Here is a 22,158-nt window from a genome sequence, read left to right as displayed (position 1 = left end):
ATCTAACGTTTTAGGGTACATGAACGCAATGCAATGTTTTATTATCACTGAGATGGGTTCCCCACCACCACCATTTCCACCTGCTTTGCCTCTTTTTCCCTACTTTCTATTTAACAATGGAAAAGCAGTTATATTTCTTAGTAAGGAAAATGCAAACATAATAGGTAAGAAAACAATAGCTATACTTATAAGTAATTTTTACGAGTACTGTTTGGGAGCTACTGTATTCTCTAGGAACCACCTGGCCCCGGAAAAACGAATGTGGTTTTTGAATGTGCTTGATGAGTAACCTTCAAAAAGTAATTGAGGAAATAGAGGAACTTGGCCCATCAGGTGATGCTGATCCTACATTAAGTATGTAAAGTGTCAGGGCTAAAGTTGTTCAAAAGAAACCACAGGCCCAAGATGGACTAGTTTGCTCCCAGAAGAGCAAACAGGGACTTAAGTGCAGTTTCAACCTTCCCAAGAGTAAGTAGAATTTTAGGTCAATTAATCTGGAACTTTCTGACAAGCACCAATGAGGTAATCTGTCACAAGGGTCTTCTCTAGCCCCATCCCCCAAAAGGAAGATGAGGTAATCTGCAGGATAAAACCCCATGTCCTTCCCCTAAGGGAAGGTGACCTTGCCTGGAACAATCTTTTCTTTTCTTTTGCTAGTCACTTCCTTGCCCCCACCTTCCTTCTGAAAAAAACCTTCCATACTGTACAACTCAGGAGCTCCCCTCTACTTGCTAAATGGGATCCTGCCCAATTGCTTAATAAAGCTAATTACATCTTCAAATTTACTAGACTGAATTTTGTGTTTTGACAAAGTCATCAGTTATCTCTTCTCACAAAAGTATACCAAATTGCGTCTCTTGTTAGGATGCCCTGGTCTACTTTCTCTATTGTACGTTCAGAGTGTGAAGCTCCAAAACAAAACATGGTAATAAAAGTACAAACTTTCAAATCAAAGTTATGATAAGTAGGATCAGTTCACAAACAGCATGCAATCATTAGGTTTTATGACTTTCTCAACAAAATAATAACCCTTTTCCACTTCTATAGCAAATTTTACAGCACTTTTCACATCTTATTTCACCTCCAGAGAATCCGCTATGAAACAGAGGCAGTTTCTTTATCCCCTTTTCCAGGGCTGGAATAAGGGTGAGGTGGGCGAGGCCCTTGCCTCAAGTGCAAAAATTAAGGAGGAGACAAAAAAAATTCAGTAATCAAGATAAATAAATTGTTAATATTCAAAAGATTTTTAAAATAGCAAGTATAATGCAAAAAATTAAATTATGAACAAAAAAAAATGTTTAAACAAAGATAGGATCAGTATCACCAATGCCTCGGCCTTCAATATGGCTCAGTGTGCTACTACAACTTTCCAGGACAGAGAAACTGACCAACAGAGTGTCAATTACACACTCAAAACTGTAAGGTTCTTTAAGGCAGAAGCAGATTTCTGTGGCAACAGTCCAGGCCAGTTCCCTGTTTTATAAGAGGAAAACCTTTGCCATGAGTTTGAAAAGGCTAATAACCAAATCTCTTTGAAGTAACACTATTCTTAATCTAAAGGTAGAACTGAACTCAAGTCAAACTCACAAGGGATGTAAATTGATATAAAGACCAACAAAATATTAGTTTGTTTCCCTAATCGATGCAATGTATACGTCTGAAACCAAAATTTTTAAATGGATACTTACTGATGGAAGAATAAGTGTCTTGAAAGAGCCTAAAAGCAAAACGGGGAAGAAAATAGAGTCATAATTTGAATAGGATGATAAAATACACAACTCCGAAGACTTTCCTAATACTCTTTCAGATAAAGAAATCATAAGCTTATAGAATCACAAACTTATTTGGTCAAAACAAAACAATTTTATCAAAGCCCAGAACGCATGAGAGATTACTACACATCCTTGTGCCAAAGAATTAAGGAAACCTGACCCATACTTAAAAAGGTATCAGTAGGTGAACCCCACCCACACCTCAAAAATTAGTTTAAGTTCTGCTTCTCTTTTCCTTTATCATTTTTGTTGTCATTGTTGCTGCTGTTCTTGTTGCTGCTTTAGGGTTATACACATTTGAGAGACACTTCAATGGATGTTGAGAAAGAACCTGAGGTTTATTTCTTATGTTCTCAGACCCTCATGATTAAGAAAGAAAAGGAAGGGATTAGTCACGTCAGGGGTGAGCTGGGACTCATAAGTGACTCACTGGTATTAGAGTGATGCAGACTTCTTTTCATGTACAGTTTCTAAACATAGGACTACTAATTTAACTCATGCCAATTTCTCATCAGATCTAATTACTTCAAGGGAAAAAATGTTTCAAGTTAAAAATAAAAGAGTACTTATCCAAAGTTCCCATTTAAGTGATATGAATACAGAGTGGTGATGGACCCTCACAGTTTCTTCATTTAAGAAATACTTGTGAGCGGTGCCTGGGTGGTTCAGTTGGTTAAGCGTCTGCCTTCTGCTCAAGTCATGATCTCAGGGTCCTGGGATTGAGCCCTGCATTGGGCTCCCACTCAGTGGGGAGTCTGCTTCTCCTTCTCCCTCTGTATTCTCTCTCTCTCTCTCTCTCAAATAAATAAATAAATAAACCTCTTTTTTAAAAAAGAAATATTTGTGAATATTTATTTAAGAAATATTTACCCCAATGAACAAGACAGACATAGACCCTATCCTCCTGGAAGCCACATGTGTCTATCCTATGGGAACAGAGAGACACTGGAGCACAGCACAGTACAGAGCAGGAGGTTGAGCAAATGGCTTCTGGAATTAGACTACACCAGTTCTATACTTAATCAACCATGTACTAGCCCCATCCTTGAAAAAGTTGCCTGATTATCCAGGCTCAATTTTTTCATCCATAAAAAGAGCATATTCATAATTGTATCAATCTCATAAGGTGGTTGTAAAGCATAAGTATGTTGATACTTAAAAAGTGTATAGAACAGTGTCTGGCATAGAGGAAATGCTAAATGATAAATAGAAGTTATTCCAGAGCCAGAAAACATGGAAGAGATATCTGCTGGAGATGTCAGCAGGATCTTCCAATTTTTATAATGGAGCATTTAGTCAATCAGAACACATCACCAATGTCAAGTTTATAGATTATAGAGTCATATAATGCACCTTCTCAACCAAAATATTAAGTATTAGAAAACCTTGATTTCTTAGTTTTGTTCAATAAATAACAGAAATAAAAGCTAGTACATTTATACCCTGATAAATGGCCTAAAACAATCCCCAATCTGCACACACCCACCTGAAGACCACTGCCCCAATGGGCCTCAGTGAAATACAAATATGTTTTCTGCAACAGATAAGCAATTCATCAATATCACCTAGCACAGATCGGTTTATCCAATAACTGTCACCATAGGAAGCAAAGAATAGGACTCTTAAATAACAGGACATTGGACAAAAAGTGTCTTGAAAAAGTGAAGAAAGAGGAACAACTGAACAGATACAGCTAAACACAGAAGGACTGCAATAAAGATAGATAAGGTGGAGCTCACCTCACAGGGGTCAGGGGAAGTTACCTAGAAAAAAATGATGCCAGAAGTCGAGGATTGTAGGATAAAGAAAAATTAGCCAGATGAGAAAGGAAGGGAAGAGTTTCCAGGCAGAGCAGCAGCAAATGCCAAAGAGTGGAGCTCAGCATGTGTCCACAGAAGCAAAGAGCTGGCAGAGAGAGGACTGTAGAGATGAGGCTGCACCAGACCGTGAAAGGCCTTTTACACAGAGTGAGTCCTGGCCAGGACAATCACAGGTTATGCTGCTATCCCAGAATCCTGATTTAACATTTGTCCTGAATCTTTTTGATTCAGTAAACTATTGACATGAGATGGGTTTAATCTGTACAAGATTTAACTTTGAAATATTGTAATCATGCTTTGGTAATATCTCAACCTATGGGAAGGAACTTCTTGTTAAGTTCTTATTTTTAGTGGGATAGGCATATTCTATACTGAACTGGAGTAAAGTTAAGAAGCCCTATGATACTGCAGCAACTAAACTTGGTGAAACATTCAAAAGAACCATAAATAAAATGTACTTGACAAGTTTTATGTTGTAAAAATATTTGTTGAAGGGAGTCATAGTACTATCCAGGCAAAAAGACAAACCCCGTTATATTCTTGAACTGAAACATTTAAATAATTCAATATGGGGGAATAGCTGGAATTGAGAATATCCTCCTGGGATCCCTGGGTGGCGCAGCGGTTTGGCGCCTGCCTTTGGCCCAGGGTGCGATCCTGGAGACCCCAGATCGAATCCCACGTCGGGCTCCCAGTGGATGGAGCCTGCTTCTCCCTCTGCCTGTGTCTCTGCCTCTGTGTGTGTGTGTGTGTGTGTGTGTGTGTGTGTGTGTGACTATCATAAATAAATTATTAAAAAAAATTTTTTTAAGTTTTTTTTTTAAAAAAAAAAAGAGAATATCCTCCTATCAGTAGAATTTGCTCTGATCTTAACATGTACCTCAGCATATGAGAAGAATGTTCTCAATTAAAAATATACCAACCAGGGGATCCCTGGGTGGCTCAGCTGTTTAGCACTTGCCTTCAGCCCAGGGCATGATTCTAGAGTCCCAGGATGGAGTCCTGCATCAGGCTCCCTGCATGGAACCTGCTCCTCCCTCTGTGTCTCTGCCTCTCTCTCTCTTTCTCTCTCATGAATAAATAAATAAAATATTAAAAAAAAAACAACTATGAACAAGTGGAATCTGAAATTAAAAACAATACCATTTACATTAGAATCCCCCCCAAAAAGAAATACTTAGGTATAAATCTAAAAAATGTGTATAAGATCTATATAAGGAAACTACAAAACGCTGATAAAATGAAATCAAGGAAGGATTAAATAAATGAAGAGATGTTCAATGTTCATGGATAGAAAGACTAAATATTGTCAAGACATCCATTCTTCCCAACTTGATCAATGCAATCCTAATCAAAATCCCAGAAAGTTATTTTATGAAAATCAAGAAGTTGATTCTCAAGTTTATAGGGAGAAGCAAAAGACCCAAAATAACCATCAATACTAAAGGAGAACAAAGTTGGAAGATTGGTGCTACCAATTCCAAGACTTACTGCAAAACTACAATAATCAAGGCAGTGTGGTATTGGCAAAAGAATAGACAAACTGATCAATGGAACAGAAGAGAGAGCCCAGAAATGGACCCCTACTAATATAGTTGAATGATCTTTGGCAAATGTGCAGAAGCAATGCAATGGAGCAAAGACTGTCTCTTCAACAAATAATGCTGGAACAATGGACATCCACATACAAACAAATGAATATAGACACAGACTTTACTCCTTTCAGAAAAATTAACTCAAAATGGATCATAGACTTATAAAAAGCATAACTACAAAATTCCTAGAACATAACATAGGAGAAAACATTGATGACCTTGGTCTTTTTAGATGTAACACCAAAGATTCAATCCATTAAAGAAATAATTCAGGGGCACCTGGGTGGTTCAGTGAGTGAAGCATCTGCCTTCAGGTCAGGTTGTGATCACGGGGTCCTAGGACTGAGCCCCATGTTAGGCTCCCTGCTCAGCAGGGGGGTCTGCTTCTCCATATCCCCCCAACTCGTGCTCACTCACTCTCTCTTGCTCTCTTTCACTCTCTCTCTCCCTCTCAAATAAATAAATAAGATCTTTTTTTAATAAATAACATCTTTTTTAAAAAGAATTCATAAAGTGGACTTCGTCAAAATTAAAAACTTCTGCTATGCAAAAGACAATGTGAAGAAACGCTGCAAACTGGGAAAAAATATCTGCAAAAGACATATATGATAAAGAACTATAATCAAAAACTCTTAAAACTCAACAATGAGAAAACAAATAACCAACTAAAAAATGGACCAAAGTCATTAACAGACAGCTCAGCAAGGAATATACACCAATGGCAAATAAGCACAATAAAAGATGCTCCACATCATAGGGAAATGCAGATTAAATCAATAAGATACCAGGATGCTGGTATCCATCACTGACAATATCAAATGCTGGCCAGGATGTGGAGCAATAGGAACTCTCACATAGTGCTGGTATGCAATGCAAAATGGTATGGCCACTTGAGAAGACAAGTTTGGCAACAAAACTTAACATATTCTTACCGTACAAACCAACAATTACACTCCTTGGTATTTACTCAAAAGAACTGAAAAAGTATGACCACATAAAAATCTGCACACAGATATTTAAGGCAGCTTTATTCATAATTGCCAAAGCTTAAGAGCAGCCAAATTTCCTGCAATCAGTGAGTGGATAAATAAGCTGTGATACATCCAGACAATGGAATATTATACAACTCTAAAAAGAAATGAGCTATCAAGCCATGAAAAGACACGGAGGAACCCTAAATGCATATTGCTAAGTGAAAGAAGCCAGTCTGAAAAGGCGACATACTGCCTGGCTCCAAATAAACAACATTCTGGAAAAAAGCAAAACAATGGATACAAAAAAAAGATCAGGTTACTGCAAGGTGGTACAGAGATATGAATAGGCAGAGCACAGAGGGTCTTCAGGGCAGTGAAAATACTCTGTATAGTATTATAATGATGGGTATATCATTATACATTTGCCAAAACCCACAGAATATACAAGAGTGAACCCTAAGGTAAATAATGGACGTTGGATGATTATGATGTGTCAGTGTAGGTTCATTCTTGCTAAAATAATAATAATAATAATAATAATAATAATAATAATAATAATAATGTGGGATTCCCGGGTGGCTCAGTGGTTGAGCGTCTGCCTTCGGCTCAGGGTGTGATCCCAGGATCTGGGATCAAGTCTCATATCGGGCTCCCTGCGGGGACCCTGCTTCTCCCTCTGCCTGTGTCTCTGTCTCTGTGTGTGTGTCTCTCATGAATAAATAAATAAAATCTTAAAAAAAAAAAAAGTACCATTCTAGTTAGTGATGTTGATAATGGGGGAGGAGGCTACACTTGTGTGGGGACACAGATAATATGGGAAATCTGCAAAAAAAAAGAAAAAGCCTTTATGTTCAAATCATCTGATCATTCTATTATATATATTTGTATAAATTATATAAATACAAAAATAATATAATATATGCATACAACAATATACATAATGAAATGGTCAGATGACTTGAACATTCAAATAAATTGTAGGTTATGGATTACAACTACTGAATAAAGTAAGAGTCCACGAACTCATGTTGCTCAATAATCAAATAGATGACTAAGTGAAGGAGAAGAAAAAGTTCTTCTTTACCATAGAATTCCAACCAGTAAATGTAGAAGGAATCATGGAATTAGAAAATTTCATAATTATCATGGATATAACTGTCTCAAGCAATAATCATCAATCTTATGAGTACAAGCTGGGTGAGTGAGACTCATGAGAAATAATGAACTAGTGTTTTTAACTGCTAAGTTTCAGAGTGGTTCAGTCACAGAAATGGATGACTAGAACACTCTTGAAATAAAAAGATTAACTAGCAAACTTCTAAAGGAGCATAGTGCAACACAATAGCCTCTAGCCACAGTGGGTATTAAAATGAGCTACTGAAAAAAATAAATAAATAAAAAATAAAATAAAATAAAATAAAATAAAATGAGCTACTGAAATGTGCTACAAATGCAAAATACACCCATATTTCTAAGACTCAAAAAAGCAAAAAGAATATAAACTATCTCAGCAATAATTTTAGAGTAAGTACATGTTGAACTGATAATATTTACGAATTATTGGGTTAAATAAAGTATATTATTAAAATTAATTTTATCTAAAATTTTTTAAAAGGGGGGGAACCCCGGGTGGCTTAGCGGTTTAGCGCCGCCTTCAATCCAGGGCCTGATCCTGGAGATCCAGGATCGAGTCCCATGTCGGGCTCCCTACATGGAGCCTGCTTCTCCCTCTGCCTGTGTCTCTGCATCTCTCTCTCTCTCTGTGTCTCTCATGAATAAATAAATAAAAATTTAGAAAATAAAATATAATTAAATTAATTTTATCTGGATTTTCTTTACCATTTTTTCTAAGATTTTATTTTTAAGTAATCTCTACCCACAACATGAAGCTTAAACCCAAAACCCCAAGATCAAGAGTCACATGCTCCACTGACTGAGCCAGCTAGGTACCCCTATTTTTCACCTTTTTTTCCCCAAAGATTTCATTTATTTATTCCAGAGAGAGAATGTAGGGAATAGAGGGTGGGGCAAGCCGACTCCATGCTAAGCATGGAGTCCGTCTTTGTCATAGTGGGTCTGAGATCATGACCTGAGCCAAAACCAAGAGTTGGATGTTTAACCAATTGAGCCACCCAGGTACCCTTATTTTTTACTTTTTTATTTGGTTAATAGAAAATTATATTACATACGTGATAGCATCATACTTCTATTGGACAATGTTAGTCTAGAGGATGGAAGACTCACATTTCTGATTAGAAGCAATAAAACCACCAACAGTTCTGACCACATACAATTTTTTAATTTGGTGAATAAAATAATAATAGATACTATTTATGATGCTATAAAAGCCTTACATATATTAACTGATCTAATCTGCATCATAATCCTATTAAGTATTATTTTCCTTATTTTATAAATGAGAACCCTGAGTTACAAGAGACATTAAGTGACTAGCCCAAGGTCACACAGGAAAGAAGTAACAGAGCCAAGATTCTAACCCAGGCAGCCTGGCTCTTGGGTCTGAGCTGTAAACCACCACTCCGTACTGCCTCTAGGTACAAGAACAGCAGCTGTACCTTTGTTCTTTTACTCTACATACCCTTGATTATTGTGAAAGTTCCCCAGGCTAGAGAGCTTCTTTGTGCATGTTATCACTACCACTCATGAAGATTCAAAATCTCAATTATCTCAGGTCTCCTCTCCTCAGCTCTATGCTAGTGATCAGAGAACCTAGGGATTCTTCTTCATCCATGTTTCTTCCAATCTTTACAGTTATCCTATAAGCACTGCAATAGCAGAACTAATTATTTTAAAAAATCATGTTATACAAAAACTTCTGAAGGGATATAAAACCTAGAAAATTTCCCGACTCTTATATCACTTCTTCACACAGTTTCGATACATTTGAAGTTAATTTCAAGATCCGAAAAATCCCTCTTCAAAGGAAAGTTAAACAATAACCACATCTGTCTATAGCAGGATCCCAGGAACGCCAACTCTGAGATGGTGATTAAAGTGCCAAGAGTGTTGTTATGGAGTGCTCCTGTGATCAGCACACAGAGAAGGGAAAAGAAAGGAGACAGGACTAGGGAGGGGGGGGTGGAGCTGCAAGACAGGTTCCAGAGGTGTCCACAAGGGACACTCGGAAGCAGGGGAATGGAGCTGGACCTTCACCCAAGGAGAGGTGCCCCTCAGGCAAGGCAATTCTCTTTAGCAGATGCAATCCCCAAAGGGAGCTGGCTGTGAGGGCAGTCTGCCACAGCACTCCCAGGTACTTGAGGAAATCAGTCCTTCTCCAAAGGGCTCTACCTGGTGGTACAGCACAGCATCCACCACGCTACCTTACAGTGGGATAAAGTGAACAAAACTAAAGTGCAGAATGCTGAGCCCAAAAAACAAGTACCCTTGATTATGAAGAGGTATTTATTTTTCATTACTTTAAGATAAATCATCAGGGTTGACTATTTTCTCAGCCCAGTGACTTGGAGGAAACAATGTGCTTCCTTTCCATCATGGCCTGACACAGTCTACCTCCCATCACTGGCAAATTTACAAAGACTAAGTGTATTTGTTGAGGCAGGGGGTGGGGAGGGGTGGTATTTATTTTTATCTCAGAGACACTAAACGAGGAGAAAGTAAAAAACAGCTGTGAATCTATAATCCAAATAAATCCAGTAGGCTGATTAATCGGAGGGCAAGCATTTCAGCTGAAATTCAAGACCAGCTATCCAGATTTGAAGTTCAGGAAATCCCATTTCATAGAACTTTTTTTTTAATGTAGCTCTTTTGGGTCAAACCTTTGAGGGGTTTTCTCATTAAAGAAAAACTGGAAGAGAAAGTTGACTGCATGCCTGGCTCTCACTACTCTGACACATGACAGTTGTGTGTTCATAGGCCCAAGAAAAAGAGCCAGACACAGAACTGCACCTAAAAGCAGGAGCACAGGGGCACCGAAAAGCAGGAGCACCCACCCCTAATTCTTGCTAGGTTCAGAGAGTGGCTCAAAGGATGTGTACGGAGATCCAATTTAAAGCCCACTCACTAGTCTCATGTGTCCTTATTAAAAGGTCAACTTTAAGTACTTGACATTTTTTTCAATTTGTTTTCTCTCTAAATTTACAAATGCAGCTTGGAATGTCCCAGGCACTTACTAAGCCTTCTGTGAACATCCTAACATTCTAGCAATAATTTACACAATCAAAACATACAACTGGGAGCAGAGTGGTGGGAATGTAGATGAGGAATAGTAATCTTTCTGTGCTGTTGCTAGGTTGAAGATTAAATAGACAGCATTTGCAAATTTTTGAAACCATTTCAGCTCCCTCGGAGCAAGGTTCCACTCAGACACAGGAAAGAGTGAGAGCACCTCTTGAAACACTGCCCGGCATGCCTTTAAATTACGGACTAAAGATCTGCTCTGTTATGCAAGGTCCTTCTCAACATTATTGTAGATAAGTCTGTAAAATTCAGGTCATTTTTGTGTATAACCACAGAAAGTCAATCTTAGAACCCTTTCAGATGCTTTCTCCTTCCCAATATTGCAGAAGCCACTCAAAAGGAACCTTGTTTTAAGGCTTCACACTTGGCATAAGCCTGACAGCTGGCCGTTTGATTTACAAATAGAGTCAAGCTATTTTTAAGTTGTGTAATAAGCATACACAAAAACTAACCTTCCTTTAACTTTTTAAACACACTCTATAATACCATATGCTGCCTCTTCTGACATCTGTGTTCACCAAATAGCTCTGTGGAGAACTGCTGAAGGGAAGGAGTGTATATAATTGGAAATCCAACAGATCCAGAAATATTCTCTATGGAAGAAGAAAGCTTTTCCATTATATGCATATACATATATATATATGCTACATGTGCGTATATAAATATATATGCAAATACATAAACACATATATATATATATATATTTATATGCCTCACTTAGTATTTATTGCTTAATTATTCTTGGTAGCTCTCTGATACTCAGCAACATAATCTTAAGTATATCACTTTCTTAGCTGAAAACTTTGACCTCCTTACCAAGTTATTAAATACTCTCTCATTCAGCATTTTCTCAGATCACAGATGGACAAAGTGAGAAAGGGAATTTCCCACTACCTATCTGTGGAGGACAAAACCTTAAAATATGCTTCTGCTTCACAGCTTAATGTCACTTTAAAGCTAAGTAACTCTCCAGTGAATCCAATCTATACAGAAACGACCAGCATTTCGAGTAAAACCAAGCAAAAAAAAATCTCCTTTGGTCCTTTCTGCAGGTCTTTAACTTTTTTTCTCTCCTGCCTCATTCTTATTTACAAACATCTCAATAAACACAAGTTTCATAGTGTTTTGTTCCCTTTAGACCACTGTGAATCACTAGGTCAAACAAAACCCACTAAAAGTAAAATAAATACAATGGTACAGTAGTATAAGCCAAATGTTAGGTTCGACACATGTGTAAAACCAAGAGTCAAACAAGGCTCTGGACTACTAAGTAAATGTACAGGGCATTTGCAATGGCAGGGTTTGCAATTTATAGCCCAAGGGCCAAATAAAGCCCACACCTACTTTCATATAGTTTGTGAACTAAAAATGGTTTTGCATTTTTATATAGCTGGAAAAAGAAAAAGAATAATATTTCATGACACATGAAAATTATATGAACTCCAAATTCAGGGTCCATAAAGTTCCATGAGCACACTCATTTACTCTGCACCATCTCTGTAGCTACTTTGCTGCTAAAAACACAAACAATAAAAACCATAAGGCAGCAAAACCTACCATGTTTACCACCTGGCCTTTTATAGAAAAAGTTTATTGCCCCCTATGGTATGGTGCTTTTTTAGGGAGATTTCCTCCTTTCTCAAGGGATAAGGAATAAGTTTGAAGGCCTGCTTGAGTTAGAATCAAACTGCCATCAATAGAGACCTGGCCTGATGCCACAGCTGGTGCTCACAAGGGTGACATCAATAATAACATATGATACGGGATCCCTGGGTGGCGCAGCGGTTTGGCGCCTGCCTTTGGCCCAGGGCGCGATCCTGGAGACCGGGGATCGAATCCCACATCGGGCTTCCGGTGCATGGAGCCTGCTTCTCCCTCTGCCTATGTCTCTGCCTCTCTCTCTTTCTCTCTCTGTGACTATCATAAATAAATAAATAAATAAATTTAAAAAAAAAAAAAAAGAAAGAAAAATAATAACATATGATACTAGGAAGTGCTAGGTACGACAACACAGCTGACATTCTCCAGTGTTTACTATGTGCCAGACAATATGATAAACGTGCTAAAGCAGTGCAATAAAAAAAAGGATAAAATTAATTTTAATAACATATTTTATATAACCCAATATACTCAAAATATTATCATTGAATGTATAATCAATACTGAAAAATTATCAGTTTAAAAAAATTTCAGTTTTACTGCATTTTTTGGTATTAAGTATTCAAAAATCCAGTGTGTATTTTATACTTGTAGTCCATCTCAATTTGCACAAGTCACAGTTCAAGCACTCAAAACCCATAGGTAAGGGGATCCCTGGGTGGCTCAGCAGTTTAGAGCCTGCCTTTGGCCCAGGGCACGATCCTGGAGTCCCGGGATTGAGTCCCACGTCGTCGGGCTCCCGACATGAAGCCTGCTTCTCCCTCCTCCTGTGTCTCTGCCTCTCTCTTTCTCTCTCTCTCTATGTCTATCATAAATAAATAAATCTTTAAAAAAAAAAAACACACACAGGTAAGTCACGGCTACCATACTGCACAGTATGGCTCCTAAGCACTATCTCATTTAATATTCAAAACAATGCTCTAAGGTAGGCTCTATTATTATTGCCATTATACAAATGAAGAAATGGAGATTAGATGAAATAAAGTGACCAGCCCAAGGCCACTTAAGTAGTAAGAGGTAGTGTTAAGGTTTCGATTCCAATGTGGTTCAAGAACCCCCAGTTTACCCGCCATATCTCCCAAACTATACAAAACAGACCTTCCAAAATATTAGTCCAAACAAAATCTCATGTTCCCTCCCTATCCTTCCTCTGTAGCTTGGTGCACTCGCAAGGTTAATATTTGAACACAACACTCTTCTACCTTTTCTCTCTTATCATGTTGTGATTACCTCAAGCTCCCATGTAGCCCTGTAGAAGTCCATCCCTCTTCAACCCAACAGGCTCATTCGCAGCATTCATACCATACTCCCTATTCCCATGCCCATGGTAGACACAGTTAATCCATCTACTCTCTATTCCAGTGAACCCAGACTTGACCTTGACACCATCAACACAGCACTGCAAGCAGCCTCTACCATAAACCTAAGACAGCACATGAAATGAAACCTACTTTGCATCCCAGTGAGAAGCCAAATATTTACACCACCCAATGCTGTGCCATATACAATTTGATGCCTAATAAATATTTGGAATTCTCAAAATAGCAACGTCCTGTCTCAACTATATTTCTGAAAAGGTTTAACAAGATTTCAGCAAAATTTAAATTTATAATATTAAATCATTGCTGCCAGCTACATTTTCATAAATGTAATCTCCCAACATTGCCCTACCAAAAGGAACCTATCAAGTACTCTTAAGAGAATGTAACTCCCTGTTTATTTCTGAGTACTTTCCCACTCTGGCCTTTAAATTAGTTCATGAGGGACCCCTGGGTGGCTCAGTGGTTGAGCATCTGCCTTGGCACAGGGCCTGATCCCAGAGTCCCAGGATCGAGTCCTGCATCGAGTTCCCTGCAGGGAGCCTGCTTCTCCCTCTGCCTGTGTCTCTGCCTCTCTCTGTATGTCTCTCATGAATAAATAAATAAAATTTTTTCAAAATTAATTAATTAATTCATGAGTCATCTCTTCAAAACTAAACACCCAAGGACCTGCCTACTACTCCCCACCCAACTTCCTTCATCAAATTTTCTTTGGTCAATTTCACCCTCACCCTTGCAAGGTAAGAAAGTCAAGTCATGGAGTTTTCCTAAAAGAAATGAAGACTGGAAGAAACAGAGCAAGACCAGAATCCATTATAATTTCCTTCTCCTCAAGTTTTGTCATTGCACCTTTGGTATGATGATCATCTTAGCCCAGACCAAGAGTTAATAAGTTACAATTCCACTTCTTACTCACACTGACATTCCCATGGCAATAATAAAATAACTACCCAATCCCTACAGGTTCAAGTAAAGCATATTACCACCATAAATACCCCGTTCTCTTCTCTATTCTCCTGTGTTCCTTCTCTTGATACCAATACAAGTATCAGGCCTTGCATTCCAACATCCCACAATCCAGCAGGGACCCATTTGGACATGACCAGGGAGTATCTCCAATTTGTATTTCTCTCTCCAAAGGGCCACTACTTGTAACATATATCCCCACTCCCTATTGAAGAGATGACCAGGTACGTACAATTTAGAGGCAGATAAATAACTACTGCAAAGTTTTCCTAAAACCGTATTTCAATTTTATTCTTCATCTCAAGTTCATACCTCAAAATATTTATTTCGTTATCCGTTCTCTCGCTTTTCTTGCATCAAAACAAAAAGAACAAGTTGGGTTTCTTTTTTAAGGATTAATCCACTTACCTGTGCTCCTAATCCTGATCCCACCACTTCTTATCCATGAATTATCCACCCCTTCCTTTTACATCAACCCTTTTACCCCTCTACTGGGCATTTTAAGAGAACATATACCTCTCTCCTTTCAACTGTCAAAGTTCAGTAAAGAGTAGCCTCCACTCTTATAGTTTCTCACTACCCATTTATTACTTAAAACTTGGCTTTTGCTCCCAACATTCAGCTTAAAACCATTCACTTCTTGTAACTTCCTTCCCTCAGCTTCTGAAACATATCACCATCTTCAGTCTATCCCTGTCTCTGGCTGCACTTTGTCTATCCATTTCATTGACTGATTTTCCTTCTTGCGAGCTTCTGTCATCAGTCTTGCTCCTTAAGCTTTGTCTCTCTTGTCAATCTCATGCATTTCCACCAAGACTTCAAATATTGTCTGCCTCTATGAAAACAATTCCTTAAACTCTCTCCCTGCTACAATTTCAAACTATCTGCTGCACATTTCCACCCGGATGTCTTCCTAAACTTACACCTAAAGCAGGATGTAGCATCTTTTCAGAAAACATACACACAAACCTCTATCTCCCCATAGCTGCCACTCCCAGCTGTCAGCTCTTTCCTCTGGCACACCCTCTCCTCCTCTAGAATGTGAAATAACTGTTCCCACTAAATGCCAAATATATCAGCAGGAGTGGAACATGTATGAATGGACATTTGTATAGTTCTGGATGTAAAAGGTAACAGTACCAAGCACAGGGTCACACACAAGAAGTACTATTTACAAACCACATGAATTTTTTATACAAACAAGAAATAAAAACTCTCCAGCCTTCTGCACTGTAAATATTACAGGTTATCCTTCTGGAGCCTCTGAACCTTTTCTAATCCTTCCTTCCTCTTATTCCACACACACCCCCATTCATCCACATCCATATACAGCAAATAATCAGTAAATAATAAAATAAGGTGGGGGGAGGAGATGTCATTGGGCAAACAACTAGTTTCAACATTATAAAGCCCTCTTAACAACATAAAGGATCAAACAGTAACCCTGCCCAAATTCTTACAGGATCTAATTTCTATTTCCACCACAACCCCTCAGTGAGTCACTGAGGAACAGTGACTCATTTCGTGTAAGAAGAGCAGCACATGTTTAACTTGGAGTTTAAAGAATCAGTATGTTCACTTTCAGCTTCACTCAATCACTGATTCATAATTAAATCCCAAAATATGTTTCTCCATCGCTTAAAATTAACATCCATTCTTAGGGTTGGGGGCTGCTTGAAAGCAAATACAGAAGTCTGGGAGGGGACTTCTCTCAGCTGCTATGAATCATCTGAGACTTGCAAAGGCATGCCTCTCACTCTCAGGCTTTCCAGTACTTGGTACGATCAATTCTTAAGATACTAAAGAGTAGTCGTTCTCATTTTAATGGGGCTACGAATCACTTGTGATTACTGCTCAAAATAAAATTTAGATTCCCAGACCTTACCGATGTCTTGAAGGGGTGACCATGAGTCTGCATTTTGTTTATGATTTTATTTTTAGGTAATCTCTACACCCAATGTGAGGCTCGAACCCATAACCCTGAGATCAAGAATCGAATGCTCCGCCAACTGGCAAGCTAGACGCCCTGAGTCTGTATTTTTAATAAGCACAACTCACACTGCGAGAAATCCAGCAACAGGATTTTGTGTTAGGAAGATCTATGAGGCCCCGAGCCCCACCCCCACCCCATGCAGAACCATTAGTCCAGAAAGAGCAACTCTACCTTGAGCTGAAACCAGAGACTTGCACAAATATGCAGGTAAGCATTTTAAAACTCCTTAGTTAGCCTTATTTTCTTCCATATCAGAAAAATCAACATTTTCAAATATATCCTGGGTCTTACACATACTTCTCCATATGTTAGGAAAGTTTCCTAGAGTATAATGGAAACAGCATCGGACTGCAAATTTGGGGACATGTGAGATTTTCAGCTCTGCTACCAATAAGCAATTTCACCTTGGGCGAGTCATCAAACACCGGGCCTCAGTCTCCTCAGCCATAAATTAGGTGACTGAATTGACTTATCTCTGGGGTCCCATCCAGATCCAAAATTCTATAAAGCTCCAAGTAAACTGGGTAGAGAGCTTGCATTGCACTGTGATTCTTCAGATCCAGATTAGATTTCATTAAATCCAGGACTAAATCACCACAAGCAAACATAACAATCATTTTAGAGGAAGCTAACTGATACAACATTACATCAATATCCCAAAGTAAGGGAAACAAAAAATATGTAATGCTCTTCCAGCCAGTCTAAACCTTCAAATTCAGAACCAACAGAACCAACCTCAAATGCAGGCTTTACTATTTACCTTGTTAACTCTGGAAAAATGTTTTTTTCTCCCTTAGCCTCAGTTTCTTCATCTCTAAAATGAAGATAACAGTGCCTTCCTCACAAGGTTACTTAAGTTAAGCATTGCGCATTAAGTCCCTGGCACTATAAGGAAACTCAATATGTAATATGTTAAATCCCTTCTCAGCGCCCCCTAGTGATGTGCCTTTCATAGAGTTCCCAGTTCAAGATCATGCCAACAGATGATTATTAATTGCCTCTGCCACGATTGTTGCTATTCTTTTCTAAAACAACAGCTGCCATTTTCTTGAATAATTCCTATGTGTTAAGTGCTTTAAACATGTTACCTCACTTAATCCGCAAAATAACCATGTAATTGCATAAGGCAAGAACCACTATGCTCCAGATAATAAAACTGAGGCCCGGTGAGATCATGACTGGCCACAGCCACACAACCACTAATGGAAGGACATTCAGGTAGCCTGGCTTCAGAGCCCAACCACACCATCATTACACTATGGTCCTTTATCCTCCGGCCCCACCTACCTATTTATATATATATCACACACAATAGCAAAGACATGTGAATGAAGAGTCCACACCCTTTAAAAATAATTCTCACGTAACTACAAGTTCAGACTGAGTTCTACCGGCAAAGCTGCCTGTGAAAACCTGCCCTGGGAGATCTGCCTACACACTACACTAATTAATCTACTCTCATAAAAACCATGGGACTGATTTTGATCTACAAGCCATGAAACGTATGTTCAGGAGTTTTGTTTCCACCAGAAAGCCATCCAAACTGAATTGGATGATTTTTTTTAGGTTTTTCAGATAATATCTCAAGTTTTATGAAATATTGATTTCCCACCCTTACTGGATCAAAATGGAAAATAAAATACTCCATTGTCAATGTGAGAAAGACAGAAAGACAATAAAGGACAAAGAAGAATTTTTAACTCAAAAAATAGGAAGTAAACACCCCCCCCCCCCCATTAACTCTCCAAGATTTTAGAGCAAAAAGAAAAAGCAATTATTAAAGGCTATGGATACACTCATAGAGTAGGTCTCATGTCAATGGGAAGATGGAAGCAGGCTTGGCACAATAAATAAACAAACAGTGCATCCCAACCAGCAAGCACTCACCACAAGATGCCCTGCAGAGCACCTGAAGTTTCAGCTGACATTTTCTGGTTAGGTTTTCTTCTTAAATCAGATTCATGTGAAACCAGCAACAATGAATTCATTAATGAGGGGGAAAGGTGCGTTCATTATTTTTTTTTAAAGATTTTATTTATTTATTCATGATAGACTCACAGAGAGAGAGAGGCAGAGACACAGGCAGAGGAAGAAGCAGGCTCCACGCAGGGAGCCCAACGTGGGACTCGATCCCGGGTCTCCAAGATCATGCCCTGGGCTGAAGGCGGCGCTGAACCACTGGGCCACCGGGGCTGCCGACGTTCATTATTATTTTAGGCAAATCTCACTCAAGAGAAACACTGAAAGTTCACAAATGAACATTTCAAATTGTAGAAAGAGGAAGGGAATGAAGCAGAAATAATAATTTCAAGGACATCAAACATGGTTCAATCATTCCATTTGCCTTCACAGAGGAGAAGACAGTTCTTGTTTATGACCCATGAAATCAAATATTCTTAAACTTTTTTTTCTTGATTTGGCATGGAACTCCAGGACAATATCACACTAGTGGAAAAAATAAAAAACAAGAAGGGAAGAAATCAGAGGACAGACTCACTCTCCACCCAACATATAGTCTGAATTGATTTCAAATGCCAAAGGGACTCCCATCGTCTCCCCTCTGGTAGATCCTACCTGCTGAATTTCTACCATGTTTTGTCAATTATGATTTTATACAACAGAAGACTATGAACCTAGCTCTCTTCACTATAAAGAGGATGATGTGCTGGTGATGATGGGTAGTGGCAATGAGGGTAGTGGTGGTGGTGATGATAATGGCAGGGACACTTCAGTGTCTGAATTTCACCACCGAAGACGCATTTATATACTTTAGAGAATGCCACAAAGTTTAGCAAAAACACTTTTTCCTTAAGGGTTACTGTTCTAAAGGGCTACCCTAAAAAAACTCATAATCGATTCCAAATAAATGGAGGATTCATATATTTAAAAATGAAAAACTAATGTAATCAATGCTGCTGACCTCAAGGATGGAAATGTAAATAAAATCTTCCTTCTTTCTGTCAAACAAATAAATGAACTCTTCCTTGAGGACAAGCCATACTTTTCTGCCTTTTTATTGTTTTTAATTTATTTATATTTTTCCATTTTTTAAATTTTAATTCCAATGCAGTTAACATACAGTGTTATACTAGTTTCAAGTGTACAATATAGTGATTTGACACTTCCATATATTACTCAATGCTCATCAAGATAAGTGTACTCTTAATTCCCTTTACCAATTTCACCCATCCCTTTTTAAAAGTATATTCTGCAATTTGAATTACCATTGCAAATTGAATACTATTACCATTTCTAACATAAATTAAGCTACCAATACATTCTGGTTATGGTGAAACACTGTTCTGCCCTGGGAATTTCTAAAAAGACCCAGAGTGTTAGAAACAGCCACTCAGACATAATACCCCTCTTTACCCAGCTCTGCAAGAAGATGAATCTTTATTAGAACCGACCTTTTCCTGAAGGCCCTCACAAAAAAGTAATGAAATAATCAGACCTAAAATGTATTTGTTTGTGTTTATGTGCCAACGAAGAAAAAAATGGATCCTAGGAGGATCTGTGGATTTAGAAGATCCATTCATTTGGAATGCTCATCTGTCTACATATTGCTGCAACTGGAGAAGTTAGATTAAAAAAAAAAGTCTTGGTCTTTAAGTCCTAACATTACAGGAAGCATCTGCTTTGAGAACAATGACTCACAGCCTCTGATAACAGTAACATTCTCCTTTGAAAGAGAGAGAGCGCTCCCAGAAATGGTATTTTTCAATGAAACTGTATGTCAACAGTCAGAAAACAACCAGTAAAAGAAGTACATTTTCTCCCTCTCTTTATCAAAGATCCATTCTGCTCTCAGGATAGTGTTGCCTGGCCCAGTCTTCAGCACTTTAGCCTTCCCAGAGACATATGACCAACTCTCTTCCCAAAAGAAAAATCTAAGGAAAAGGTTTTAAAATGAGTTATAGCCCCCACCACCACCTGTACCATGTTGGTACTACTTGCAGAAAAAAGAAAGACTGATAAAGGAGATTGCAGAAAAGATAATGCAGTAGAAATTCTAAAATAAGAGTATACAAACATCTGTGCAAAGCCCAAATATTTATCAAAATCATCCATGTTATTCTAGACCTCTGCATTGCAGTAAAACTGCCACACTAGTAGAGCCAAAATGGTAATTCTTAGTGACTAAATAATGAATGCGGAACTACATTAAGTATTGTCTGCTCTTAGTATTTCAACATTTTCCTTAGCCATTATCATAAAACCAGGATTAATTCATTTTCAGAAATAATAGGCAATAATGAAAGCAGAAGTCTGCCCTCATATAAAAAGAAATAATGCATCCTGCATCTTCTTCAGTATTACTACTTATAAATGATATTAATGGCTGGTGTTGAATTCCTCATAGATGCTGGATACTAACTTTCACTTTATACCTACTCTGGGAAGTAAGTTTCATTTATCCCCATTCTATAGGTAAGGAAATCCAGGCTCAGAACCGTTAGGTAACCACACAAAATCATACTGTCTTATTGTCAAGAAGACAATCCCAGATCGTAAGCCCTAATCTACATTTCCTCCCCAGGGAAACAAGGCCTCCCACTTTTCTGACATAGCTCCTATGAGCCTGGGTGGCTCAGTGGTTTAGCGCCTGCCTTCGGCCCAGGGCATGATCCTGGGGTCCTGGAATCGAGTCCCACATCGGGTTCCCTGCATGGAGCCTGCTTCTCCCTCTGCCTGTGTCTCTGTCTCTGTCTCTCTCTGTCTCTCATGAATAAATAAAATATTAGAAAGAAAGAAAGAAAGAAAGAAAGAAAGAAAGAAAGAAAGAAAGAAAGAAAGAAAGAAAGAAAGAAAGACAACGTGGTTTAGCCCCTGTACATATCACCTCTTCCTGACTTTTATCCCAAACTAGTCAGTCAATCTCCAGTGGAGAAAAAAAACACAGTTATAGATAAACTTTGATTTTATCTCCTTTCATGATGGTGTTAACTTCTCTGTTGATAGAGGACAAACATTTATAAAATGAACTACTGTGGAATCCCTTCCACCCTTCATTATGTCCCCTTAAATTAAGGTTTTAAGATAACTCAACGGTATGGGCATTTATGCCTCAATTTCTGCCCTCTGACTAAACATCTGAACATGCTCTTAGTTAATTGTGTTTATATTAGGTAGTAGGATTATGGGTGATCTTGGTTTATTTCCTTCAGTTACAAGATGTAAGCACCAAGTATGTATTACTCTTTCAACTAGAAAAAAATACAATAAATATTCATTTTAATAGGAAAAAAAAGCTTAAGTATTTATGCCCAAAATTATTTTTCCCTTAGTATTAAAAAAGAAGACATTCATCGACCCAATTTAATCCTAAACCAGATTAGATTCCAAATTCAAGATGTGGGTTCTTTTACAAATGACTCCTACATTTACATCATTGTTTTCCCATATTTAAAAATTAAGAAATATTCCATAAGACTGAACTTCAACACTGTGCAGCTCTTTTCCTTTCCACGGGCCTATTTAGTAAAATCCTTAGCACTTTATAAATATAAAGAAACATGGTTACATACGCTTTATATGAACTATATATAAATATGGTTTTGCTTCAGACTGTTGACTTTGCCCATTTCTCCCTCTGAGCAGTCACTGGCATCTATTTCCCAGCCTCCTTTGCAGCTAAGCATGGGGCCATAAGAAGAGGAACAGAAGTGATCTGAGCCATTTCTAAGCCTATCCCATAAAAACCTCCCACATAAGAAACTCTATGCTTCCCCTGCAGACTTGGAAGCCACATGTTGATGACCAGGGAGCCACAAAGTGGAAGGAATCTGGGTCTCTGCATCCCCGCTTGGGAGAGCATCCAGGAATAACCATTTTGGACTTT

General features: G+C 38.3%; 1 protein-coding gene across 3 annotated transcripts in view; it reads right to left on the bottom strand.

Moving 5' to 3' along the window:
* The window catches only part of CD109 (CD109 molecule), a 130,419-nt gene that overhangs the window by 106,592 nt on the left and 1,669 nt on the right, over nucleotides 1-22,158 (bottom strand). For all 3 annotated transcript variants that reach the window (XR_005367920.1, XM_038554538.1, XM_038554537.1), the window contains exon 3: nucleotides 1,689-1,717. Coding sequence is in view for 2 of the 3 variants with exons in the window: in XM_038554538.1 (XP_038410466.1) it covers nucleotides 1,689-1,717 (29 nt within the window). In the remaining variant the exon portion in view is untranslated. The remainder of the gene's footprint in view (nucleotides 1-1,688; nucleotides 1,718-22,158) is intronic.

The sequence above is a fragment of the Canis lupus genome, chromosome 12 (genome assembly GCF_011100685.1).
Source record: "Canis lupus familiaris isolate Mischka breed German Shepherd chromosome 12, alternate assembly UU_Cfam_GSD_1.0, whole genome shotgun sequence".
Lineage (NCBI taxonomy): Eukaryota > Metazoa > Chordata > Mammalia > Carnivora > Canidae > Canis > Canis lupus.
The sequence above is the reverse complement of the archived record's forward strand: the minus strand, read 5'-3'. Positions and strand labels throughout refer to the sequence as shown.